The sequence below is a fragment of the Cervus elaphus genome, chromosome 18 (assembly GCF_910594005.1).
Source record: "Cervus elaphus chromosome 18, mCerEla1.1, whole genome shotgun sequence".
Taxonomy (NCBI): domain Eukaryota; kingdom Metazoa; phylum Chordata; class Mammalia; order Artiodactyla; family Cervidae; genus Cervus; species Cervus elaphus.
The window spans coordinates 99,844,237-99,871,701 of record NC_057832.1 but is presented as its reverse complement, the minus strand read 5'-3'; the positions used below and the strand labels follow the sequence as shown (position 1 = coordinate 99,871,701).

Genomic DNA, 27,465 nt, shown 5'->3' with positions numbered 1-27,465 from the left:
AGTTATTACCCTTAAAAATTTATAGTCTGAGACACTGCTAGGGAAGATAGGATTTAATCTTTAATAAATATATTTTAAATAATTCTATCTACTTTAAAAATAGAGAATTGATCATTTTTATTCTGAATGGTCTACTTTATGTGGGTATTTGTGTTGAAGATGGAACACCAGAGTAATTTAATACTTTCTCACAGAGATTTATAAGCTTATAATTAAATTGTATCAGCTGCAGCTGCCCCAGCCATCTGAAGTCCAGGTTCATTTGTTCTCTAGGATAAAGTTCTCATTTCTGCCTTTCAAGCTTTTCACCCATTTACCTTAGGGTGGATTTACCTTGTTTCATGGATCACCTTGTTTGACCCCTCATTTCTTCAAGATTTTTCTGGATGCAATTTCTGGATAGGTGACTGGCCCATGGTATTTCATTCTATCCCCAAATTTGATCACTAAAAATATCCCCACGAATAAAAGGAACAAAGATGGAAAGTATGATTAATTTCTGCCTTTTTTATATATTGATCCAGTATCAGTTATTCAAAAGTGTGTACAGTTTTGTACAGATCCCCTCCTGGGATTGGATACAGGAACAGTCTGAAATTAAAAAAATAAAACAAAACAGTTTTCAGCATGACTTGGCACGATATTATTTACTTTTTCTGCTTATTAGCCTGTGGGTCAAGAGATTTGTTAGTCTAGAGCAGTTGAGTGTTGGAGTGAAACAAGCAAAAGCATGGCATATTTTTCTATTTTAATAATCTGTGCTTTTATTTTCTAAGATGTGTAGTTTTGCATCAGCTTAGCATGGTTTGGATTCCTCCTCCAGAATTACAGATCTTCTAATTTCCTTCTGATAAAAGAGGACAGAGGTGGTAAGCTGTTCAGCTAAACCTTTGTACCTGTTGCCCCCCTTTTTATAAGTGCTTGAGCCATACCAGAGAATAATTGTCAAAAAAATTGAAATGAGTTCCAAATTTTATATGAACAAATCACTGAAATGTATCATTAGAACTTGTCTGGTAGTGAATAAAATCTTATATCATGTGGATTAAAAATGACTTGCTGCTTCCACTTGTCATGTTTCCATAAAAGCAGTTTTCAAAACATGTTCTCTTAAAATATCTTCAAAATAGTTCCTGGTCGAATGGAGACAAGCGTTGGGAAAATTCTGTTGTTGCAGACAAATTCATTAGTGTGGTGATAGCTTTGCCAAAAGGAAGGAAAACGTGCCAGGGCAAACACGCTCAGTCCTGAGAACGTTCCTTCCCTGAATTCCTAGCCTATTCTTTATCCGTCTCCTCCCCTCCTTGTGCAAAAGTTCCACTGTTGCCATCATTATCCAGAATGTAAATAGCTTTGCCAGAAATGCTTCCCACAGCTTGTCCAAGAACAAATGTAAAGGACGTGTGTGTATATATATATATGTGTGTGTGTATATATATATATGTGTGTGTGTATATATAGACACACACACATACCCCTTTCCATTTATTTGCATCGGGTAATTTTTCTAACAACAGAAAAAACCTGGTGTAGGAAGAGATGACTGTGCTGTGGAAATTGTTTTTTTGGTAGAATTGGTCTGGCTGTGCTTGTTTCTCAGTGGCAAGGTTATAAACTCCATTTCTGCCTACTTTGGAATAGTCAGCAGATTTTTGTGTCTCTTTGTGGTATTTTAGCATGTTAGAAGCTTTGTATTACATTCTCCAGAATACTTCTGTACCTAAAATGTGCCCTCACAGAATTAATTTCCTTAATGGACTTAACCACTGGCCATTTCTCCTTAAGGTTCTCTATTCTCAGAGCTCTGGCCATTGTTATTAAAACCTAGATTTTAGAACTGACCGTCCTTTTACAGAGTAAGAGTAGGGGGTTTGGAGATCATGTCGTCCAGCTTTCCCTCTTTGCAGGTGAAGAACAGGCCCAGAGAAGTGTAGTGACCTGATCAAGGCCTGCAGTTAAAAGGCAGAGCTGGGAGCCAAGCCCCTGTTAGCACTTTGACCCTTGCAGTCAGGTCCTGCTCTCCACCTCACAGCCAGTGGGGTTCAGCAGGGACAATGGGGACAGGGCTCCAACCCACTTGTTATTAAAGAATATGTTTACTGAGCCCTTTTTGGCTCTTTTTTTATGTAGTTTTGGACTCAACCAAGCCAAAATCTAGATTTAATTGAAAACAGTGTGGAAACTGTGTTGATGCCACATGTAATCTCCAGACCTTTTACAAGGAGTCAGGCACCTTATTCTTTCAGAGACAGTTTTGATAAACATTTAAGGCTTGTTTCACGATAGCTATTTCCTTGGCTTATACTTTTGAGGTCCCCTGTGACATCACATTATTGAAGCTTTATTCTTTTATTTTTATTATTGAAATATAGTTAATTTACAATGTGATGTTAATTTCTATTGTACCAAAGTGATTCAGTTATACATATATTTTCTTTTTTTAATACTCCTTTCCATTGTGGCTTATCATAGGATATTGAATATAGTTTTCTGTCCTATACAATAGGACCTTGTTGCCATCCATCCTGTGTATAAAAGCTTACATCTGCTAATCCCAGCTTTTCCCCTTAGCAGCCACCCGTCTGTTCTCTACATCCATGATTCTGTTCCTGCTTCGTAGATGGAATCATTTGTTCATATTTTAAGTGTCACTTATAAGGGATATCATGTGGTATATATTTGTCTTGCTCTTTCTGACTCACCTCTCTTAATATGATAATCTCTAGTTGCATCCATGTTGCTACAAATGGCATTGTTTTGTTCTTTTTTATGACTGAGTAGTACTCCATTGTGCATATATACCACATCTTCTTTACCCTTCATCTGTCAGTGGACGTTTTATTGTTTCCATGTCTTGACTGTTGTGAATAGTGCTGCTGTGAACATAGGGGTGCATGTGTCTTTTTGAATTAATGGTTTTGTCTGGGTATAAACCAGGAGTGGGATCCCTGGATCATATGGTGATGCTTTATTTAGTTTTCTGAGGGGTCATTCCTTCTAGCCCATTTCCATGGGTACAATCCTACTTCTAGTACAGAGGTGGAGGTATTTTTCTTTTTTTTTTCCTTTTTATTTGGAAGATAATTGCTTTACGGTGTTGTGTTGGTTTGTGCCATTAGGAATTAGCCATAAGTGTACATATGTCCCTTCCCTCTTGAGTCTCCCTCCCACTCCCCATCCCTGGTTAAGTTCCCTGTGCAATCCAGCAGCTTCCCGTTAGCTGACTGTTTTACTCTCCCAATTTGTCCCACCCTTTTCCACCCTCTGCTGTGTCCACAAGGACATTCTATTAGCACAAGGACATGTGCCATTCTCTATGTCTGCGTGTCTATTCCTGCTCTACTAATAGGTTCATCAGTACCACTTTTCTAGATTTCATATATATGTGTTAATATATTTGTTCTCTTTCTGACTTACTCACTCTGTGTCACAAGCTCTGGGTTCATCCACCTCACTAGAACTTGTGGAGAAAATATCCTCACCACTGAGAACTAAGCACTGTTAATATTTGTACATTTTTGTTTCCAGTTTTCTATCTATGTGCACACTTAAAAAAATAGAACAAATAATATGTAAGCACGTTATCTCTTTTTAGTATATGTGCTGCCAAAGCAAGCACCATCTCTTTTTTAAAGGAGTACAGTTCTGTAAATTAAATTCATTGTTAATCACTATTCCCCATTCTGTTCCCCATTCCCACCATGACCTTGACCCTGCACCCTCTAAAATCATCATTCTTGTAAATGTGGTATATGCTGGTCCAGTAGTTTTCTCTTGTTAGCGTAGAGAATAAGCAGTGTTGCTTTGTTTTCATTTATCTGAATGGTGTCATGATACATATATATATCATCCTGCAGTTTTTGTTTCCCCTCAGCCTTGGCTCTATGCTAACTGATACGTGCTGACCTAGTCCACTACCTCAGCTGCATAGCACTCCAAGTACAAGGATGTGCAACCTCTCTCCAGTCCCTTGGTGATGGGGTTGAACTTGGTTCTTGGTTTTTATAAACACTACATCAACAGGTATCCTCACAGCTCTTGTTGTACACATGTATTAGTAATTTTCTACAGTTAGGTAGAATTTCTATCCTGCCTTCTCTTAACATTAAGGCATGAATGTTTCCATTGGCTTAATATAATCTCCTTATAAACACAGACCTTGTGAATCTAGACTTTGAGACATCTTTAATGAAAAATTAATATGATGTAGTAATTGGACACAAACCCTTTTGCATCAGAGTAATTTAAAGATTGCATGGACTTTCTTAATAGTAGGTAGATAAAGCATTAAGCTATGTTAACACCGAAGATTAAAGAACAAAAATCGGAAGCATGATTAGTACTTGGAGTGGCTTGAGCAAGTAAGGGTTGGAGTGCCTGGGACTTCATGTAGTCTAATCTCCATTTTCTAAGTCTAGAGAAATGTCTTAGATTTTTGGAGCTGACCTCTGTCACTCCTCCTCCCTGAGAATCCTCCTTTGGTGCCACGTGTCTGCCTCTTTCCTGAAATCTCCCTCTCCTCATGCATGCTTCCCTGTTACCTCTTTATGCATCTTGCAGTTATTCTTCATGTCTCCTGTCCCATTGCTCCTGTCTCGTGACCTCCTCAAGAATAGTGTACTGTCTTTGTTTGGTTTTGTACCCTAAATAAGCACAGTGCCTGATACACAGATGTTGAACAAATATATTTTGAATGAATGAAAGAGGTGAATGTGGAGGTATGGGGGTGAGAGGGAGGGTGGGATTGGAACATGGCAATGCTCACCTTAATAAAACAATTTATTGAAACTAGGGAACTGAATAAGGAAGTCTTAAAAGGAAGTTAGGCAGTAAAGATGACAAAAGGACAGCTTTGACAGTGGATCTCTGCTTTAGAGGACTGTCATTTGCTTGTATACAGACTGATTAAATCACTGGTTTTGTGTTAGGAAATAATTTCTTTTCAAAGTTAAATACCAATACATTTGTTTAAAAGTCTACACCTGCTTGTTTTTCTAGGAATAAATCAAAAAACTTGAATCCCCGATAGATATAACCCACTTACAGAATTTTTTTAAACACCTTGCTCAATTTCTTGGTTGCCCCAATTTTAATCAAAACTGGGTTTCCTGGAATGAGTAGACTAAAGTTAAAGGAAATATTTTGGTCACTGTTCTTATGAAATCCTTTGTGGTTTGGAAGCAGTACTCCTTCAGTGTTTCAACAGCTTCATTCATGTTCCGCACACAGTGTAGCACAATGATGCCAGTAACTGAGCTTCAGAAGGAGAAGTTCAAATGCAGAACCTCCACATTTAGAAATTGAACAATAAACCTTTGGGGGAGGGAAGTCAGAGTAGCTTTCTTAACTTTTATCATAGCACTAGTTATAAACCATTTAATACTATAAATTTTCTTGGCAAGTTCAATCATAACTCAGAAAATAATTCTTTTAATGATTATTAGACACTTCATTAGATTATTCTAATAATCTAATGATTATTAGAAGCTTCATTGCTCTCAGAGTTTGCCCATTTGATTAATAGAACGCTGATATAGTTTAAGTAATTGACACTGTCAGGAGAATATCGTTTAATCAGTAACCCAAGATCTAAGATTGAAAGTAATGAGTTATCCTAACACTGAGATTATTTCCAATACTGAAATACTTTCATTGTTCTCTGGATACTTTTTGCTGCTAATTAACATCTCTCTTTACAGGATTCATGAATAAAATTTTCCATCCCAACATTGATGAAGCGTAAGTAACTATTTTTATTTTTATTTTATTTTTTTTTTTTTTCGTAAGTAACTATTTTTAAATGTTTAAATCTTAGCAGCAACTCTCTTGATTACAGTTTATGTATTGTAAAAAAAAAAAAGTCTCAATTATCTTTTTGGATTTTATCAACAGATAGGACTATGAGAAAGGTCACTGACACTATAGAATCCAAGAATACGATATTCTAAACCACTTAGTTCAAAGTCTACTATTGGACTACTTGGTTTTTTCCATTGTCACAAACGAGTCCTTCATTTCCCTTGGTATCCAGCTAACATTTGTACTATTCCACATCTCCATCTCTTTGTATAGACACAGTTCAGAGATCGGTCTCAGTGTACAGAGTGTATTATTTTCAGCCCCTAAAGTATTTCTCAGTTCTTGAGAGTAAAGCAAACAATGAATCACAATTACCCCTTTCTTTCCAATATTTTCTTAGTGGTATTTTAAAATGTGCTAGAAGTGCCTCCTATTTTGTACTCCCAGGGCAATTTAGAATACTATTTGTCCCACAGTTTTTCCTTCTCATAGCATTAAATTTTGATATTATGTATATACACACATGTGTGTACATATGAAGTATTCTGAACTCTGAGAGGTTGTATGTATATATGTGTGTGTGTGTGTGTGTATATCATGCCACATTATCTTTTAAAACTGTCAGTCATCCTAATAAGGATGATCTCTTATGTAACTGCAATATAGTCATAGGATTCAGGAATATGAATATTAATGCAGTACTTTTCCATCTACTGCCATTTTCTGGTAATGTACTTTTTAGCACTTTTTTCATTCATTAAAGGATCCAGTTTAGTATCATCTACTGCATTTAGTTGTCATGTTTCTTTTCTTTAAAGTAGTTCCATCTGAAACCGTTCCTCAGATTTGTACAGAATGGACATTTTGGAAGAATAAAGACCAGTTGCTTCATAGACTATCCCTCAATTTGGGATTGTCTGATTTTTCCCTTATCATTAGGTTCAGAGTATGCTCTTAAGACCAGAAAACCAAAAGGTGTGATTGTGTCCTCCCCAGCGTATTCCATTTGGAGGCACACAAGTCTGTCTGCCCTGATTACAGAGTTAATTCTCATCACCCAGTTAGGGTGTTGTCTGGGTTCTCCATCGTATAGTTACTGGTTTTCCCTTTCAGTCTGCAAAGAGACACTTAAGACTTTGTGTATATTCTGCTCCTCATTGTGTTTTTACCAATTGGGATTCTTTGGGGTCTTGTCTTTTTTTTTTTTTCTCAATGATCTATTAAAAATATTTCTGATGATAAAATTAGTTGCCTGATACATGCAACTAACTATCTGATTTTTTTTTTTTCTTTTAATGCCATTCTTTCCATCTGTTTCAGGTCGGGAACTGTGTGTCTAGATGTAATTAATCAAACTTGGACAGCTCTCTATGGTGAGTTTGGCCATGGAATATTTTTTAGAGATATTGAGACACTGCCTAAAAAAATGTTGTTTGGATTTTCTTCTCTGGTTTAAGATGTTTTGTTGGGAATGTGAAGGGAGTTTGAAGGCCTGGTGGGAAAGTTTAATCAGTGAAAAAACACATTTTCTCACGAGTACAGACTTTGGTTTAGTGGTGAAAGTTTGAAATAATCTTTAAGATTCTGAAATGAAGGTATACTGATACACATATGCAGATACACAAATACAAACGGAAACGTATATGTGTTATTCTGAAGCACATTGTATACATGTTTATCTGTAATGCCTTTTAGTTTTGGAAAAAACTCTTAGGAATGTCCCTTTGAAATGAAATGATGTAATTAGGAGGTTTGGGAGGTCATCTGTTTCAAAAATCAAAACTTTGTTATGAAGCAAAGAATCATTTAGCCTTACCTTCATTGCTGAAACTGACATCTCTTACAGTGAATCTACACGTAGATTGAGGTCACAGAGAGTATCAGGTCTTATTTCCTTGAGCTTGTAACTTGGTTGGGGAGCTAAAAATATTTTAAAATATATTTAAAGTTAATTAGGGATACAACAAATCAGTCTGTGTGTTCTCCCCACATGTCCAAGTTCTCAGGCTTCCCAGAGTCTCCCTGTTCTCATGCCCCCACTTCATTAGCATCCCCTGATGCTCCAGCTGTAAGTAATCTCTGGACATGGCTCAATTTTACAGCTCTTTTTTTTGTGGGGGGTCGGGGTGGCTTTTGCTTTCTCCTTAGTGTTTGTTGTCTGTCTCTACATTGTCTGTGATACTGGATTATTTACTGCCCTAAGGGCTGGCAGGGCACCCGTCCGATTGGTCTTTTAAGTCCTGGCATGCCTAGCATGGTGCCTCGCACCAGTGTGTTTGTAAGAATGAATGGTCCAGACAGCTGAGAGGTGCAGAGAGGGAAAGATCACGTCAGGCAGGGGTTAAGCAGAGACGGCTGCCTGTTGTCATGAGACCTTCTGGTGGTCTGAAGGTTCACAAGACCCCCTTATTCCAGCCTCCATCTGCGAGTCACCTTGCACTGACCTGGTGATAAGAGCCACAGAGGTTGGTCAGCAGCAGTGCAGTTAATCCTTCTTTCTCCCTCCTCCCGATTCGTTCAGAAATAACTTCCTCTGCCTGGAGCTGTCCTCCCTGATGTCTCTGTGGTTGGCACCTTCTTTTCTCATCTCAAACATGCTTCCTTAGAGAAGCCTCCTTTCCTGGCCACTTCATCTAAAACAACGTCCACCCACAGCGCTGCACCCTCTATTTTAAAAACCTTAAAATTTGTTTATTGTTCATCTTGTTCTATCAGATTGTAGGCTTCACAAGACCAGAGACTGTCTCGTGTGTGTATGTACACAGGCACAAGTGCCTAAAGCAGTACCTCATGTACAGTGAGGGTTCAAATATTTGTTGAATTAATAAGTGACGTTACATGCCCGGTACTGTTTAACATGAGAGTTTAGGGAAACGGCAGCTTATAAGGAGATGAGGCAACAGGAAAGAACATATACTCTGAGGTTTATTAAATGAATTCCTTTCAAGATGGTTTTTTTTGGTAAAAATGTCTCGTGGCAGGCTGCCTGGAATATCTGATGTAATGATGTGTTGTCTTAAACTGCATTCACATTTTAGAAATGTACATAACTAAATACTGCAAGCTGGTTCCAATTACAATAAAGTAAATTGGACTTCAGTTTGACTAATTCTTTTACTATTGACCAGAGGAGCTTTGTGGGAGAGGTTTGCTGATTCTCAAGCATCTCACATCTCAGAACAGATTTTTTTTAAATGACTGTTTTATTGAACTTTAACTCACATACATAAAATGCACACATTTAAAGTGTATATTTTGATAGTTTTTAGTATATTCACAATTATTCACTACACCATTGCCACATTTTTATCATAGACTATTTCTGTCACTTCAAAAGGCAATCCTGTACCCTTTAGCTATCACCTGTTCATCTACCAGCCCCTCCCCCAGCCCTAGGCAACAGCTAACCTACTTGTTGTCTGTATAGATTTGCCTGTTCTGGACATTTCTTATAAATGGAATTATATTAATATAATACGTGATGTTTTGTGACTGGCTTTTTCACTTCTTACAGTGTTTTCAGGATTCATCTATGTTGTAGCATGTATCAGTATTTCATTCCTTTTTATGACCAAGTGATGTTCTACAGCACAGATACCATTTTTATTTGTCAGATGATAGACATTTTAGTTGTTTATGCCCTTTAGCTATTATGAATAATGCCTCTATAAATATTTGTCCACACATAGTCTATATGGACATGTTTTCCTTTCTCTTGGGTATGTACCTAGGGCGATATGGTAACTTTGTTTAACCATTTGAGGAACTATTTTCCAAGATAGTACCATGTTACATTCCCACCAACAGTCATAATATATGAGATTGATAATAGACTTTCAAGCATAAGGCCAAGATGACTAGGTTTCATCACATCTATAAAAATTTTAGAATATGTTCTTGTATTACCTTGCAAAGCACTTAGTAACAAGAATTAAACCACATTGATCAAAGTGAATTTTGATTTCCCAATTACATGTGTATGAGTTACCTTTAAGTGTTCCATAATACAAGAACATGAGCACATAGGTAAGTGTGGGAAACCAGGAAGAAAATATTTTTAGAGTATAGTCAAAATTATACTCATCATGGGAGCATTGTTTTGACATTTTTCTCAAATCAAAACTATTCCTCAAGAAAATGCAGCATTTCTTCTATGAAAAGTCTTATTAGGAGCAGGTAACTACAATTTATATATTTAAGAAAAGTACTGGTAGAAAGGATTGGTTCAGGTGACCTTGAAGTTTCTTTTAGACTTAACTGATCTTGAGATCTAAACTGAATTTTTATTAAAAACTGCTAAACCCTCTGGCATTGAGGGTTAATTCATAATCGGTAAATTTTGAATCACTCAGTTTCCTGCTGTGATTCTTGAATTCTAGTTCAAAGGACAAAAAAAATCTAATCTAATATGAAACAATTAATAGGAGAAAGTTGGCAAGTTAACGTGGATATTCAACTGAAAAGCAAGAGGCTTAGCTTGGTAACCAAACCTTGTTTAAGCACCTCTACTATATAATATGGTAAGGAGCAGGGAGGTACTTGTGAAATTTCCTGCAATTAACTTTGCCCTGGGTATGTACTGTGCAGTATGTATAGATATTTTTATTGTAATGGCAATTCCTAGTTGAAATTTCAGATTTATACTCATCATTACCTGATAATAAACAGTATTTGTGTTTGTAGCAAATTTAGCCCTTTATTCCTCTACCGCCGTCACTGCAAATAATTTAGTTTGCAGTTCATGCAAAAGAAAATTGATATCTGGCAGCCCATTGACTCATCGCCTCTGTCCTCCTGCTTTTCCTTTACCCAGTGTGCATGCAGTTTGTTCATTCAGAAGCTCAAAATTGGTATAGCTGTAGTTGACTCACCCAGTAATTTTAAATTTTATGTTTTACTTTACCAGAGAATGAATTATAGTAGGTAATATGGTTAAAATTTTGTAAAGATGCTGCTTGTCATCAATATGAAGTTATCCGTTGGGTTTGGAGTTACTCTTGTCACTCTTTGCAACATCAAAAGGAAAGTAGCAGATGCCATCACAAGATTGATTCATTTTGGCTTCCTGTATGATAGCATCTTTTTTTTACATCCCTTTCTGCTCTTCCAGGCAGCAGTGATAAAAGCTTGGAAAACTTAGAATTCAGCCAAGGGAATCTGGATTTCAGTTTCAAAAACAACTGTAATTTTAAAGACTGGTGAAAGGAAAGTTCATTAAGCCATAGGTAGCTTTCTTAGCTCCTCTTCTGTTTTCCAGTCTTCCTTTTTACTCCAAAATATATTTTATCCATCAGTGTATTTTCAACCCACACTCCTGGAAGGTCAGGTACCTTCACTGCATTATACAACTTCAGTTTCCCTCTCACTCTCCTGGGCTGTGCATACCTGACCCTTGCAAATTATGTTTCAGTCTCTAGCCTTCCTTTTACTCATTTCTCAACTGACTTGATAAATTACTTATTTGTGAAGTAAGTGTGAACAAGTAATGTGGAAGAGAATTTTCTTATAAAATTGGGCAGTTAATAATTTTATTTTCACCCTTAAGGTTGCTAGCCAATGGACTGGATACTCCTCTTATTTTGCTGGTGAGAAAAATCAACATTTGGGAAATTACTTCACCTGGAGTCATTTGGAGAGTCAAAAACAGACAAATGAAGTTGACTACAATGAAAGGAGTACTTCAGGGACTTTGAGATTAGAATTAGGCAGAAGAAACAATGCTTCTTTTACTAGGCATTTAGAAAAATTTTAAGTCATAAATTTGCTTAATAGTACTATGCTATAACTTAATGACTTTAAGCTGCTAAGTGAATTTAAGCCTTTCCATATTGGACGTACATTGTTATTATACCCCTATTTTCAATCAGGTAGTCTGTGAATCTTTCCAAACAATTCAGATTGTACCTGAGGGTAACTTTATCTTACAATAATGCTTTAGGCTGCTTTAGAGTTTTGCTCGGTATGTTTCTAGACATTTTAGTGTAGTTGTAGAGATAAGGTATCATTTATCTGTCTGCATGGATGATTGACTCACCAACAACTACTGTTTGAACAGGCTTGAGAGCTCAGTATTGATCCATGTTAGAATCACAAATGTCATCCTGCTTTTTGGAGCAGCTGGATTTCATTATGAGTCTCCTAGACTGAGGCCAGGTAGAGCAGTTTGTTTCTCAGACTAAGGGAGAGATGTCAGCTGCAACAGATAAAAAAGAAATATGCTGGAGTTTGGGATTTGATGGTTTCTATAGTGCTAGCTTCATGATCCACCTCCTTTGTGTGCTTGTAGATATTTAGATTTGGTGTTGGCCTGTGGCCCAAGAGTTTAATTAGCTATGCACAGAAAAATGGGGCCGCCTTGGGTTGAACAACTTAGCAGAAATTCATTAAAAACATCACATTCACATTTGCTGATGGTCAGCATTAGAACCATGGAGTGTAGTCCAGGCTTTGTGGATCATGGGACATGAACCAGGCTATGGTCCTGAAAGATAGCCACAGCCATGTTCTTTCTTTGGGGTTACAACTGCAAAGAAAGTGATTGTGACTTTATAGATTTGTTTTTGTTTGCTTGTGATCACTGTGTCTAGGTAAAATTTTTCCCCACCCATGGCCACTTATCTTATAATTCCATGAAGTTATCTTATTCTTTTCTGAGATTAAAGACAAACTAAATTATTGCCTAGTAATTTAAAACTTTAATAATGAGTTTTAGTATGACTGTAAGAATATCCAACTAGCTAATTATACATTAACTGCCCTCATTTCTAGAAAGCTAATAACAAATCCTATTACCATGTTTTAGCTTGCAATCTTTTAAGGTAAGCAGGGTCATGCCAGGTTTAAACTAGGATGAATGACCTCTAAAGAACACCTAGGTAAGGTGGAAAGTGTTTCGAGATTGATATGACAACAAGGGGAATGTTTTTGTTGAACAAGGGTCTCTCTTATTCCTTCTGATCTGTGTAGTAGCATTCATTTCATTCTGCAGATCTCCACAGTCTAAAGACATTATTGGGAGGGAGATGCAATTAGGCAGTGGATGAAAGATGATTTTCTAAGATGGCGGAATACTTTAAAACATTCCATGTTATAAAACTACACCTCTGATCAGTGACCTGGTGATCTGACACTTGGCAGAATGTATCCGGTATTCCTCCAGGTTTTAATTAGCACCCTATGTCTTTGACATTGCTCTTTCCCACATATGACAGGAATACTTATTTTTAGCTTGGAATACTTAAAAAAGTATAATGCTTTCAGTAGTGAGATTAAGTATATTATGAATATTGCAAAAATTCTTCAAGTGTTTACTAATTATTACCAATTCCTACTAATTCTGTCTAGAAGATGTGAGGAGGGAAGAGTTGCTTTTTTGCATGCATGAGACCTTATTTTGTCTTTAAAATATCCCCATGGACTAACATGGGCTTCCCTGGTAGCTCAGCTGGTAAAGAATCTGCCTGCAGTGCAGGAGATCCTGATTCGGGAAGATTTCCAGGAGAAGGGAACAGCTACCCACTCCAGTATTCTGGCCTGGAGAATTCCATGGACAGAGGAGCCTGGTGGGCTGCAGTCCATGGGGTTGCAGAGAGTCGGACATGACGGAGCGACTTTCATTTTCATGGTCTAACACGAAAACATAAATCTAATGAGTTCATACCTTTCCTATATTTTATCCATACAGAAGACCCTCTCAGTAAAGTGATTGGATACATTCTTGAGTATGTCATCTAGCATTTTGGTGTGCTGGATATATTATTCCATTATAGCATGTTAGCATTTGGTAAACTAAATACAAGCCTTGTGGCCAGCTGGTTCTGTATCACGGTACCACAGCAAGTCTTTGTAGTAATCTGCTTCAGCTTGCCACATATATGCCCTCAAACAGCTATAGAAATAGGCTTTCCCTATTAAGTTAGATTCATGTTAGTTAGAGAATATTTCATCTCAAAGCCACTTCTTTTTTCAAGTCCTCCTACCTATCTGAGGGCATTCCTCCTGATTGGCTTTAGTATTCACAGACTGTAAGCAGGAGAAAATTAAAGTTTAAAAAAACTCAAAACCATCATTAGTGGTACAGCTTCTTCGGAACTGACAGGAGTAGAAAAGTAAAGCTCTATTAATTAACCCCAAATTCTTAAATAACCTGAGGAAACCTGGAAATTGTATTTGCCTTGTTTCAATCTTAACAAACACTGACTACATGTATATTAGTGTGTTTTTATACATACAGATACCACCCACCTACCCCCCCCCCCAAAAAAAAACTTGAGTAAGCAAAATGGAATTTTATGGTTGGCTTTATTTTGAACATATAACTGTAAATTAAATCCATAGCTTACTTAGCAATATGTTGAATTAATTCTTCATAAGATGAGCGGAGTCAATCAGTGGGATTTTAAAAGGTCAGCTGCTGATTTTCTCTGGCAAATTAAGGATAACATAGCTTTAATTCCCCAGTGATCTCAACTTATTTAGCCATCAGCTTCAGCTATAATGGCCTGAAGCCATGGAAAGAGGAGGTCACAGAGTCAAGAGTCCTAAGCCACTGGAATCTACTGCTTGTGGCTTTTGCCCATCTTTTTACCTCTCTGATTGTAAGGGGGTACTTTTCCTTTTTTACTCTTCTTTTAGCCCTGCTTCCTATTGAATTACAAAACAGTTGAACACCTTAGGGAGTCATGGCTAACTCAGTGACTTTCAGCTTGGGAAACCAAGGGTCCTTCTCTTGGAGGGAGAGGGTCAGTAAAATATAAGTTTGTTTGGATAACATGCTTCTGGAATACAAAGTACTGTAGGAAAAACGAGAGGAACTTGCTCTTGATGGGAAATAACCTGAGTGATTGTTTTAAGGACATGTTCTCTGGTTCCAAAGGCTAGCGTTTGGAGACTGGAAGGTTGAAGCCAGAGATGGTTGTCCTGATGCAGATCTAGAAAGATAGACTGGGAGACTTCCCTGGGGGTCTAGTGGTTAGGACTTGGCGCTTTCACTGCCATGGCCCAGGTTCAATCCCTGCTAAGGGAATTAAGATCCCAAAACTGTGTGGTGCGGCCAGCAAGATATATTGGACTTGATATAGTTACACGCCAGGGGAAATAGAAGAGGAACTAGAGGCATTTCACTAAGGTAAATAGTGAGTCTGGAAAATTGACTGAGTACATGGAATAAGGGAGGAAAGCCTAACCAAGGTCCTTCCAGAGGTTTGGAGCAGTCAATATAGGTGTTAGGAGAAAGGAATATTTAGGGAAATAATTTTAGGCCATGTCGAGTTTAAGACCAGAAATGTAAAAGACTGGTTTGGTAGTTATCAGCATAGACTTAATTTCTTTTAAATTGTGAGATGATGAACTTTCTGGAATAAGAGTATAAAACACACTCTTTATAGTAATACAAAGACCACAGAATTCACATTGCTGTGCAGGTGGCTGATGTCTTTCCAAACACGTTTTTCTGTATGTTGTTTGTTTAGCTTTAATAAGAAGGAACCCAGGGCCTTGGGCATCTGAAGGATGGTGAGAAAAGAGGGCATGAGAGGTGGCATTGGAGAATGGAGGAGGGCTCTTATGGTTGGTGGTACCTGTCCATGACTGTGCCATACAGTGGTGGTATTTTCTGAGTCACAGTATTTTGGATGTTAAATATGAAAAACAAATGAAGATTATGACGTTAAGGTCTCTAAGAGGACTGCCTGCTTGGTAATTGTGGTTCCTGGTGGGGCTGACCACGTCAAGCTTTGGCGTCCACAAGGTTTTAACCTGAAGATAGCAGCATGCTTTACAAAAGTTTCCATTTTAATGTTCAAAGGAAATAGAGGAAGAAGAAATAACTTACGGTCATTGGTTCATAAACAGCCAAGAATAAAACATGAGATACGTGATTCATCCTCTCCTATGTGTCTTCTCCCTTAAGCCACGTACCCATCTTTTTGTGAGTCACCTGGAGTAGGGTGGCTTTACTTTTGAGAATTGGTACATTTTTGTGCATGTGATTCATTTTAATTTTTAATACATGTCACTTGAGGGATACAGGTAACTGAAATTTCTTCTGAGAAGATTGCATATTTGTATTAATATTTTAGTCTAGTCCTTTGGTGCAGTTCAAAGACTATTTTACAGTCATTTTTAGAGATGTATATATCTTGTAAGGAATTGCGGTATTATACTTCTCTTTTTGCAGATGAAGAAATTGAGATGCAGAGAGGAGGAGACTTGCCTTTCCTACTTATAGTTTGGAATGCTCCCCCTTGGAGGAAGTGATGGTGGTAGCAGTGTGCAGGAAAAAAAACGTGATGAAAGGGTCAGGGCGGGCCCCTAAATTAGAGCCTCTGCAGCAGCTTAACTGCCAAGACCTGAACATTTTCTTGAGCTAAAGAACCCACCAGCACATAACTCTTTTCATTTGGTCGTTAGGGGTAGGGTAGGTGGTGCATTTCTATACACATATCATACACACGCTGATGCCAACCAATCCTAAATCAGAATCCCTAGGGTACGTAGGAAAAACTCCATGGGTAATTCTAATGGATGAACATCCAGGAGCCAGACTCGCTGAAGAACCATTGCTCTAGACCGAGTTGGGTAACTACTGCTTTTGGTGAGAGATCAGTATGATTTGAGTGTTTTTAATAATTCAGTCACTCGGTCATGTCCGACTCTTTGCAACCCCATGGACTGCAGCACACCAGGATTCCCTGTTGATCACCAACTCCCAGAGCTTGCTCAAACTCAAGTCTGTCCTTCAAGTGGGTGATACCATCCAACCATCTCATCCTCTGTCATCCCCTTCTCCTCCTGCCTTCAATCTTTCCCAGCATCAGCATCTTTTTCAATGAGTCAGTTCTTCGCATCAGGTGGCTAAAGTACTGGAGTTTCAGCTTCAGCATCAGTCCCTCCAATGAATATTCGGGACTGGTTTCCTTTAGGATGGAATGGTTTGATCTTCATGCAGTCCAAGGGACTCTCAAGAGTCTTCTCCAACACCACAGTTCAAAACCATCAATTTTTGGTGGTCAGCTTTCTTTATGGTCCAACTCTCACATCCATACATGACTACTGGAAAAACCATAGCTTTGACTAGATGGACCTTTGTCGGCAAAGTAATATCTCTGCTTTTTAATATACTGTCTAGGTTGGTCATAGCTTTTCTTCCAAGGAGCAAGCATCTTTTAATTTCATGGCTGCAGTCATGATCTACAGTGATTTTGGAACCCAAGAAAATAAAGTCTGTCACTGTTTCCATTGTTTCCCCATCTATTTGCCATGAAGTGATGGGACCAGATGCCATGATCTTAGTTTTCTGAATGTTGAGTTTTAAGCCAGCTCTTTTGCTCTCTTTCACTTTCATCAAGAGGTTCTTTGGTTCTTTTTCACTTTCTGCCGTAAGGGTGATGTTATTTGCATATCTGAGGTCATTGATACTTCTCCCTGCAGTCTTGATTCCAGCTTGTGCTTCATCCAGCTTGGCATTTCTCGTGATGTACTCTGCGTATAAGTTAAATAAGCAGGGTAACAATATACAGCCTTGATGTACTCCTTTCCCTATTTGGAACCAGTCTGTTGTTCCATGTCCAGGTCTAACATTGCTTCTTGGCCTGCAAACAGATTTCTCAGGAGGCAGATCAGGTGGGCTGGTATTCCCATCTCTTGAAGAATTTTCCATAGTTTGTTGTGATCCACATAGTCAAAGGCTTTGGTGTAGTCAATAAAGCAGAAGTAGATGTTTTTCTGGAACTCTCTTGCTTATAATTAAATATAGATATAAACCATTAGTTTATATGCCTAAACTGAGCTATATGGCTTCCCTGGTGGCTCAGAAGGTAAAGAATTTGCCTGCAATACAGGAGACCCGGGTTCAGTCCCTGGATCTGGAAGATCCCCTGGAGAGGAGAATGGCTACCCACTCCAGTATTCTTGCATCAACTCAATGGACATGAGTTTGAGCAAACTCCTGGAGATAGTGAAGGGACAGGGAAGCCTGGTGCGCTGCGGTCCATGGGGTCACAAAGAGTCCGACATGACTAAGCGGCTGAACAACAGAACTGAGCTATGAGTGTTGTAATATTGTTAACATTAATACTGTAAGATCAGGCTAAAGACTCAGTCCTAATGGACTGCGTTTTGTTAAGTGCTGATTTAGTTCAAGGGAAAAGGAAAGCTGTTTGCTCATCATAAACCATACTTCTCAGGGATCTTGGGACTTGCTTTAAAAATTAAGGCATCCAGTAATGGAGTCAGCTGACTGTAATCTCTAGATTGGGTGATCCGTGTCTGGCTGTCTCCATTTCAAAAAGTGAAAGGTTAGTGTTTTTTAAAAGACTTTGGAACTGATCAAAGTTTTTTATTATTAACAGTTCTAGGGGAAAAAAAAATATTATGATGGATTTTTCCAAAGATGAGTATCTTTATTTGATACTTGGTTTATGGTTTATGTCTCTCCTGCCAAAATATTTATCTTGAAAGAAGATATTGTGCACATCTGCATGTTTGAGAGATGTTTCTTTGGGGAGGACCCTCTCAGTGGTCAGCCGTTCTCAGGAGTACTTTACTGCTTTAAAATGGCCATGGCCACAGCATCTTGGCCTTCAAAAGCTGCCATCTTCACCCAAAACTGGGCTGCATACTTTTCTTTTTCTGTTCTTCTATCTTTAGAGGTGTGACTAAGCACCTCTGTAAAATGGATCAAAAGTATATTACTGTAGGAAGACAACAGACACAAGAAGGAAAAAGCAATAATTGAGGGTTCCTTTATTTGTTTGGAGCAAATACATAGGCAAAGCCATCTATTGATAGCTTGAAAAACTTAAAAGTAGTGGGGAAGGGTATAAAGTCTTTTCCTGGAACACATGAGGCACTTAGTTATGAGACATGTTGTCTGCAGTATTTCTCAAGTCCTGAAACACTTTTGAACTTATAAAGAGTAAAATCTTCAAGTTTTTTTTTTTTTTTTTTCCGTTTCATGGGAACATTCGCTGTTAATCTTCTGGGGGCAGCGCCTAGAATGCTCATGTGGCAGGAGAGGCCCCCCAGTTTACTATGTGTGTGTATCTGTGAATGGCCGTGGGCTCCTTCCTGGGGTTGGGCTACCTGAAGAAACACCTGAACATTCTCTGCTTAGAGACCATCCTGTTGGCCTTGAACACACAAGAAAGAAAACCTTCGGGGAGAGGGATGGCCAGAGATGTAGGGAGCTTGTGCCATCATGGTTGAGAACGGCGTCCCTTTAATCCACTAACAGAAGCAGCATAGTGCAAAAGCCCAGGTTTGAAACCCAGTCCCATGGACACTTAACCCCTCTCTCTGCCTCATTTCCCTCGTATGTAAAATGGAGATAATAATGGTGCCTACCTCACTGGCTGTAGTGAAACGGAAGAGTGTGTATGTAAAAGTGTTTGCTGGGCCTGGCTTGTAGTAAGGGCTGTGTAAGTGTAAATTCTTGCTGCCAGGACTATTACTGTTACTATCATTAGTGTTGTTGTAACTCTTCTCTGTGCTGGGATCATGTTTAAGCTGTGAAACTCGGAGTTCACACCCCCTTTTTTTCTCCATTTGCTTGTGTGCTAAGTCACTTCAGTTGTGTTCGTCTCTGTGCGACCCTATGGGCTGCAGCCTGCCTGACTCCTGTCAATGGGATTCTCCAGACAAGAATACTGGAGTGGGTGCCCTCCCTCCAGGGGATCTTCCTGAACCAGGGATCAAACTCGCGTTTCTTAAGTCTACCTGCATTGGCAGGTGGGTTCTTTACCACAAGCGCCACCTGGGAAGCCCAGTCCAGGGGATCTTCCCAACCCAGGGATCAAACCCAGGTCTCCTGCATTGCAGGCAGATTCTTTACCATCTGAACCACCAGGGAAGCCCATGAATACTGGAGTGGGTAGCCCATCCCTTCTCCAGGGGATCTTCCCATTCCAGGAATCGAACCAGGGTCTCCTGCATTGCAGGTGGATTCTTTACCAGCTGAGCTACCAGCGAAGTCCCTTAATTTGCTTACCTTTTAACATTTTCTACCATTGCCTTGATAACCCACCCACTAAAGGATAAAGAGAGGAAAAGAAAATTTTTTTCAGACTTGTCATGTTTTATTAAATGTTTCAAACATATGTAAAAGTAAAAAGTACATACTTATAGGCAAATGGCTATTTTTAAAGGTTAAAAAAAAAAGTAAAGTGTTATTTGAAATGTGAAAAGTCGAAATTACAAGCCTGTTGCTTTGACATAACTTTAAAAATGTTCTTATGCATTATACTGTATACATCATTGTAACCCTAGAGAACGTAATATTCTACAGACTTTATCTATTCAGCAATAGAACATAAGCATTTTTCTCTGTCCCTTAGCTTTACAAGTAGTTTTCAATGATTTCATACCATCAATAATTATTGGTTTGTTAAATATGTTGCTTCCTTTAAAAAAAATAAAACAGCAGTGAAAAATCCTGCTGGACGGTTGGGGCTATCTTGGAGGATCATTTTTGTTTTCTTTTTTGGTTAAGGATATCCACATTTGTTTTCTGGTATGTGAGAATTTTACTGTAATGTGGTTCTTTGGAAAGTTAGCCTCATCAGTAATACTGAGTCCCTAACTTGGGGTTGAAGGTAAACCTGCTCTGCGTCAGTGTCTGTACATGAGAATAGGACTGTGCTAGGGGTCCCTGGTGGCTCAGATGGTAAAGAATCCGCCTGCAGTTCAGGAGACCCCAGGTTCAATCCCTGGGTTGGGAAGATGCCCTGGAGAAGGGGATGAATGGCTACCTACTCCAAAATTCTTGCCTGGAGAATTCCATGGACAGAGGAGACTGGCGGGCTACTGTCTATAGGGTCTCAAAGAGTTGGACACGACTGTGTGACTAATACACTTGGCCATTGTGGGACTCTCCATAGATCACTCTCCAGACCTGAGTTGTCCAATATGGGATCTACTAGCCACATGTTGTTATTTAAATAAAGGAGCATTAAATAAAATGAAAAATTCAATCCTCACAGTCAAACCAGCTGTATTTCACGTGCTTAGTAGCCACATTTCTAGTGGCTACCATATTAGTAGCAGATACAGAACATTGTCATCATTGCAGAAAGTTCTACTGAATAGTGCAGTTATAGGCTTTGTTTTGTTTTTCTATTTCTTGTTTTATTGAAGTATAATTGACATATGACATGATTTCAGACGTACGTGATTTGATGTTTTTATACATGTTGAGAAATGATCACTGCATTAACCTAGTTAATGTCTGCCACCATACATACTAAATGAAAACTTTTTTTTTAACTTGTAATGAGAACTTCTAAGATCTACTCTCTTCAGTTCAGTTGCTCAGTCGTGTCTGACTCTTTGCGACCCCATGAACCGCAGCACGCCAGGCCTCCCTGTCCATCACCAACTCCCAGAGTTTACTCAAACTCATGTCCATCGAGTTGGTGATGCCATCCAGCCATCTCATCCTCTGTCGTCCCCTTCTCCTCCTGCCCCCAATCCCTCCCAGCATCAGGGTCTTTTCCAATGAGTCAACTGTTTGCATGAGGTGGCCAAAGTATTGGAGTTTCAGCTTCAGCATCAGTCCTTCCAGTGAACACCCAGAACTGATCTCTTTTAGGATGGACTGGTTGGATCTCCTTGCAGTCCAAGGGACTCTCAAGAGTCTTCTCCAACACCACAGTTCAAAGGCATCAATTCTTTGGCACTCAGCTTTCTTCACAATCCAACTCTCATATCCATACATGACCACTGGAAAAACCATAGCCTTGACTAGACAGACCTTTGTTGGCAAAGTAATGTCTCTGCTTTTTAATACTCTGTCTAGGTTGGTCATAACTTTCCTTCCAAGGAGTAAGTGTCTTTTAATTTCATGGCTGCAGTCACCATCTGCTCTCTTAGCAACTTTCAAATATGCAATACAGTATTATTAACTATAGTCACCGTGCTGTACATTACATTCCCAGGATTTAATATTTATTTTATAGCTGAAAATGTATACCTTTCGACACCCTTTCACCCGTTTTGCCCACCTCACATTCACTATCTCTGGCAGCCACCAGTCTGTTAACTATTTGTTTCTTCTTTTTTTTTTTAAAAGATTCCACACGTGAGACCATACAGGATTTCTTTGTCTGAATTATTCCACTTAACATAATGCCGTTCAGGTCCATCCATGATGTCATAGAGTTTTTTTGAGTGCTCAGTTTTTTAACCTTATAGCGATAAGGGCAATCTGCTTCTTGTAGGATTTTTCTAGAGCAGAAGTCAGCAAAGGTTGGCTGCCTGATTTTGTATGTAAAGGTTTATTGGCACACAGCCACACCCATTTGTTTATCAGTTATCCATGGCTTCTTTTGTGCTGCATGGCAGAGCTGAGTGTTGAGTAGCTGTGACCGACCAAGTGTGGCCGACCAAGCCTCAATTAGTATTTGCTCTGGCCCTTTGCAAAAGTTTGCTGACCCCTTTTATCTAGACCAGGGTGTTCCACTGTTGACATTTTGCTCCCAGATAATCATCGTGGAGGGCTGTCCTGTGCACCGTATTGTCAGATGTTTTAGCAACGTCCCCGGCCTCTGTCCACTGGATGCTAGTGGCACCCCAGCCTCCCCTACTTCTTCCCCCACCCAGTTGTGACAACCAGAAATTCCTCTCGATGTTGCTGAGTGGCCGCCGAGGGGCAAAATCTCCCCGGCTGGGAATCACTAAAGTGACGTGGCTTGACAAAACATTCACTTATAATACCGCGTGAGAACACCCACTCTAAAACACAATCCGTGAAAAGAGCAGAATAAATAGAAAAGTAGTTCCTATGCTGCTATTCTTCAGCATTCCCTCCAGAAACAGAAATGTTCTTTGTAAAACATGGTGAGTAACTTAGAGTGGGCAGAGAGATGGAAGCACTGAGGTCCCACAGTTCACTGTCTGCTAGCTGAGCAGCAAATAGGATGGAAGTTAGAGCATCTCTGAAGCTATGTGGCTGTGTTAAGAGGTTTCCAAGGCCTACTTCCTTCATAAAACCCTAGGTAACTGCAGGGTTTTGTTGTTTTTGCTGTGTATATAGATGTCATCTGTGTACACCCAGCACTTTATGCTGAATCTAGCAAGAAGGGAGTTAATAATGTTTATTTAAATGAGTATTAATAAAAGGAGTAAGTTGATACTTATCTGTCTTACGATGGTTTATGATTTTAAATGGTCCATATAGTTTCTTATTCTCATTGCCCAGAATAATTGAAAAACTGATTATATTTACCTCCATTAGAAGGAGAATTGAATTAAGTGTCAAAGCCCATAAAATTGTATTCAGTTCTCATAAGACCTGGTGCTTGAATACTTTTCAGAATGGGGATTTCCAAAATCATAGAAAATGTCGATGCTAAGAAATTAACTGCTCACTTTGTAAGAATATAGAGTGCTTATACAGTGTTGGGGTACAAGTTTTAATAAACCTTGTAGTATTTCTGAATTCACAGTTTACAGAGTGGAGTGAATTAAAATTGGGACAATTGCCTTTCATAGAGAATATCAAGTGTACCTTTATCTGTTTCTTCAAATTAAAATTACATTTTAAAATTGGTGTTGAAACAAATATGTAATATAAGTCACATGTAATAGACCACAGTTTTATGGAAAAAGATCCATGTAGTTAAATATGTTGGAAGGTAAGAAGCTTTGACTACTGAAGTCAAATGAATTTTAGGTGAACTTGACATACATGCCACACATGACATACTTCTGTTTGTTTTTCAGATCTTACCAATATATTTGAGTCCTTCCTGCCCCAGTTGTTGGCCTATCCCAACCCCATAGACCCTCTCAATGGTGACGCTGCAGCTATGTACCTCCATCGACCAGAAGAATACAAGCAGAAAATTAAAGGTAAGGCAAATAGCTTAGCCTGGAGATGAAAGAACTAAAGTCTGTTAGGTGTTGATCATTAAAAACCCTTCTTAGTTACTCATAATTTTTCTCAGGCCTAAAAAGAGACAGCTCTGGGCTGGAGCAGAGCTCACTAACCTAGCTTCAAGGGCCAGAGACACCTTTAGAAAGCTGAAGGTTTCGACAAAAAAGAGGAAAAAGCAAAAAAACAAAGGATGAGGAAATGGAGACTTACTGGTTGGGTAGTAGCAGACATAACCCTGCCAGAAGTCCCTGTGACCCCCTATCAGAAAGAACTTTTGCCTTCACTTGCTTCCTCTTGTCTTGTAATTTAGAAAATTTACTTGAGAGTAAAGTATTAATTGAAAGGCATAATCTCACATTTTTGAAATAAATGAAATCATCTTGGCCTTTCAGGACATCAGTTAACTTTGAGAGTTGGGAAATAATTACTGAATTCATCATTAAATTTTTTTTTATTATATCATTTTACCCATTGAATAAAAATTACCCAACTACCCAAGAACTCTTTTCTTGTTCCCATACTGACTTGCTTACATTTGGGGAAGTTTACATCTAAGGTACTTTCCTCTTCTGCTGCAGGTATTTGTCCCAGTGCTTTGGTGCTATGGATTTTTCTATTAAAACTTGAAAATGTGCTATTGAAACTGAGATATGTGCAAATGGTAGTAGCGCTAGTTAGCTTATCCTTTAAGATTTAGAATCCTGTTTTCCCATTCTTAAGGGTACGTGCGAATGGGATATGAATCTCATTAAAATGAAAGTGGGGTTGTGAAAGAGCCGCTAAAGCTACAACACAGGCTTACTGGCATTCATCACATTCTTTTACCTCTGTAGGTGTTTGAGAACTGTCATAATGGAAGGTCTAGATACATAAAGTTCTACAAGAAAGGAGAGGCATGCAAAGTCCAGGAAAATAGGCTCTTCTTAACAAATGGCGGTCATTGGTATTTACCCAGGTTTTAGCTTGACTTGTTCATCTGCAGAGCTGCTCAGAATAGGAGCTTCTGCAAAGTGGCCGGCCCCTCTGAGTACATTTGCAAGAGATGGCAGTAGCAATAATTTATGAGAGCCCAGAATGCATAGGTCTTCAGTCTCAATGTGAAAGTATGAGACAGACGGGGTCATCTGGGGCTGTTTGTTGAACAGTAGTTTTCCTTCATTTTCTCATTCTTCCCTAGTCTCTCAGGGTATTTGGTACTTTTTGTTGAAATAAAATACAAATAAATCTACTCTAATTAACTTACCTAGGTCTCAGGTGCTTTGCCAATTAATATCTAATTTATGTAGCCAGAATATTGACATAGCCAAATAAACATATATTTCAAGAAAACATGTATTTCATTTTCAATCAGATAAAATTCTGTTACAAGACTATATTACTTTGACATAAGAATCACTTAGTGTCTGCAACCCACAGATATCTCTATGCAGAGCATATTTCTATAGTTCTTATAGTCATTATGCCTCTCTATTTAGCACTTTTCCTGTTTTAGTACATATCTGCTACAGGAACCTAACCTCCATTTTTATCTTCGAGCAGCAAGCTCCAGCTTAGGGGGCTCTAGATCCAAAACATTAGCTTCACTTTGTGTTTCTTAGTAACCTGAGAAGATCATGACTACCAGACCTGAGCGCACCACAGCTTCCTACTGTACCTTTATATATATATATATTTAAAGGTATACATATATATCTATATATATTTAAAGGTATGTGAATATACCTTTATATATATATATATCTCCCCATCTTTTCTGGTTCCTCCTACAGGAAATAGGAGATCCTGTCTTATTTCTCAGACCCAGTCCCCCCACCAACATGATCTTGTTCTCCATTTATCCCCTTCCTCTTAGCATTGTTAGTCTTCCTCCTCCTCCTGGTTCCCCACCATCCCCAGACTGTCAGAGGTCTCCCCATGTCAAAAGCCTTCATTTGCTTCTGTGGACTCCTTTAGAAGTCCTGCTGTTTATTTCCCTTAATTTTCAAACTTCTCGGTTCCTTCCCTTAAACTCATGGAGTCTAGCTTCTTTTCCCCTTTTCTGCTGAATCTGTGACCCCCTCTCTCCTTAATCATTTGGGTTTTTCTCAAGACCCATTTTCCTCCCTGCAGCTGTGGTGTTTTTACCCCTTGCCTTTCTGAGAACTTTTCCCGTCCCAGAGTTCGGTTCGGTCTCTCCCTTCACCGCCCCAACTCCACCTACCCATTAGGAAGCTAATTCACCCCTTACTGCTTCAGTGTCAGCGTAGTTAAGTGTAACCTTTCTTACTGTGCGCATGATTCATAGTTAGTTGGTGCTGTCTTATCTTGTAGATAGTGAACTGTCTGTAGGACGGGACACCACTGGAGCTTTCTAAAGAGTTTCAGATACCCAACTGTATCTGCTTCCTTCGCTGGTCAGGGAGAGTTTTCAACCATGCAGAAAAGCAGAATAACTTAACTATGTAGCCACTATCCAACTGTAGCAAAACCTGTACCTTTTGCTTTGTTTGCTTCAGATTTTTTAAAAGAAAGAAAACAAACTTAGTTCTGTCTGAATGTGTCTCAACATCCCAGCCACTTCCTCCTCCCCAGTGCTTGGGGCGGAGCTGTCTATGCCTTTCCCCTGGGGTGGCATCTCCTGTGCCGCTTCAAGGAGCTGCTTGAAGGTTCAGGGCAGATACTGCCTTCCTGGCTCCCCCTCCGGGACCACAGTCCCTTCCTCCCACATCCCTTTGCTGGCACTTACCCCCTCACTGCTTTTGTGTGTGTCTCCTGCTCCTCAGTGACCTTGCTTTTCATTTCTCTGTCTCCTGAAAAGCCTGCTCCCAGTAAGCCCTTAATATAGGATGGTCTCCTTGAATGCACTGATAGTGTGGAATTACAGCCTCCGAGAGCAATGTCAGTATGCAACAACTTCTTTCTACAAAGAAACAAAGTAGCCAGCCCATCAGAGAGTAAAAATAAAATTTCTAAGACTTCAGTAAAGGTTTCTCTCACACTGAGAAGAATTAAGGCAGATTCCTACCTAGCCAGGGGCTTTTGAAATCGTGTTTTCAGAGTAAAACTTCATTGTAATGAATCCGCAGGGGTGTAAGTCAGAAGCCTGCAAACTTTTTCTGTTAAGGACCGGATTTGGTCACATACTCTGTCACATCCTCTTCTTTCCTTTCTTTTCTTTTTTTTTTTTTAAACAATCCTTTGAAAATATAAAAAATACTTTTCACTGACCCTGCACCGAATCATTCAGACTTGGCCCATTTACCTTCTCTTCTCATCGCCACCACTCCAGAGGAGGAACAACCAGCGGAAGGACACGAGGATCTGTTTTTCTGGGCGGGAGTCTGTCCTGTCCTTTCATATCATGCGTAGGCTATTTACTTGAAAACCGTCTGCACCTGGAGCTCTTAGGAAAAGTTTAATTGTTTATTCAGCAGTTCTTAACATTTTTTGAACCAGCAGATTCAGCCTAGGCTACAACAGCGTAAATCTTCAAGTAAATAAATGAATAGGTGGTGAAGTCACTCTCAGGCTCTCTGTGTCCCCAGATAGCAGCTCATTCCTGAGCAGATCGAGAGACTGTTTTCACCCACTGCTTCAAAACCTGACAGGCAGGATCTGTTTAGACTAAAACCTACTTCTAAAATGATAGATTTGGGCTGACTGTAATTACATAACTGCAACCCTAAAAAATGACTGGGGATTTCCTTATACATGACTATGAAATCATAATTAGCCCTGTTCTGTCTGGGGAGGGCGGGGGGAGCAGTGAATAGTTTTATGAACATAGGAAGTAAAAAGAAAGTGTGGGGTTTGCA

General features: G+C 39.1%; 1 protein-coding gene and 1 long non-coding RNA gene across 3 annotated transcripts in view; one reads left to right on the top strand and one right to left on the bottom strand.

Moving 5' to 3' along the window:
* UBE2H (ubiquitin conjugating enzyme E2 H) overlaps positions 1-27,465 on the top strand; it is a 100,218-nt gene that overhangs the window by 67,959 nt on the left and 4,794 nt on the right. Inside the window, exons 4-6 of the mRNA XM_043873494.1 lie at positions 5,700-5,739; positions 7,120-7,172; positions 23,518-23,646. Of these exons, the coding sequence (XP_043729429.1) occupies positions 5,700-5,739; positions 7,120-7,172; positions 23,518-23,646 (222 nt within the window). The remainder of the gene's footprint in view (positions 1-5,699; positions 5,740-7,119; positions 7,173-23,517; positions 23,647-27,465) is intronic.
* LOC122674887 lies at positions 488-27,465 on the bottom strand. Of its 2 annotated transcripts, none has more exons than XR_006335073.1 (3): positions 26,913-27,465; positions 7,616-7,719; positions 488-591 (listed from the first exon to the last, which is right to left on the bottom strand). It is a non-coding gene; the product is annotated as an uncharacterized LOC122674887 (long non-coding RNA). The 2 variants fall into 2 exon arrangements; XR_006335072.1 differs by lacking the exon at positions 26,913-27,465 and adding an exon at positions 8,244-8,347.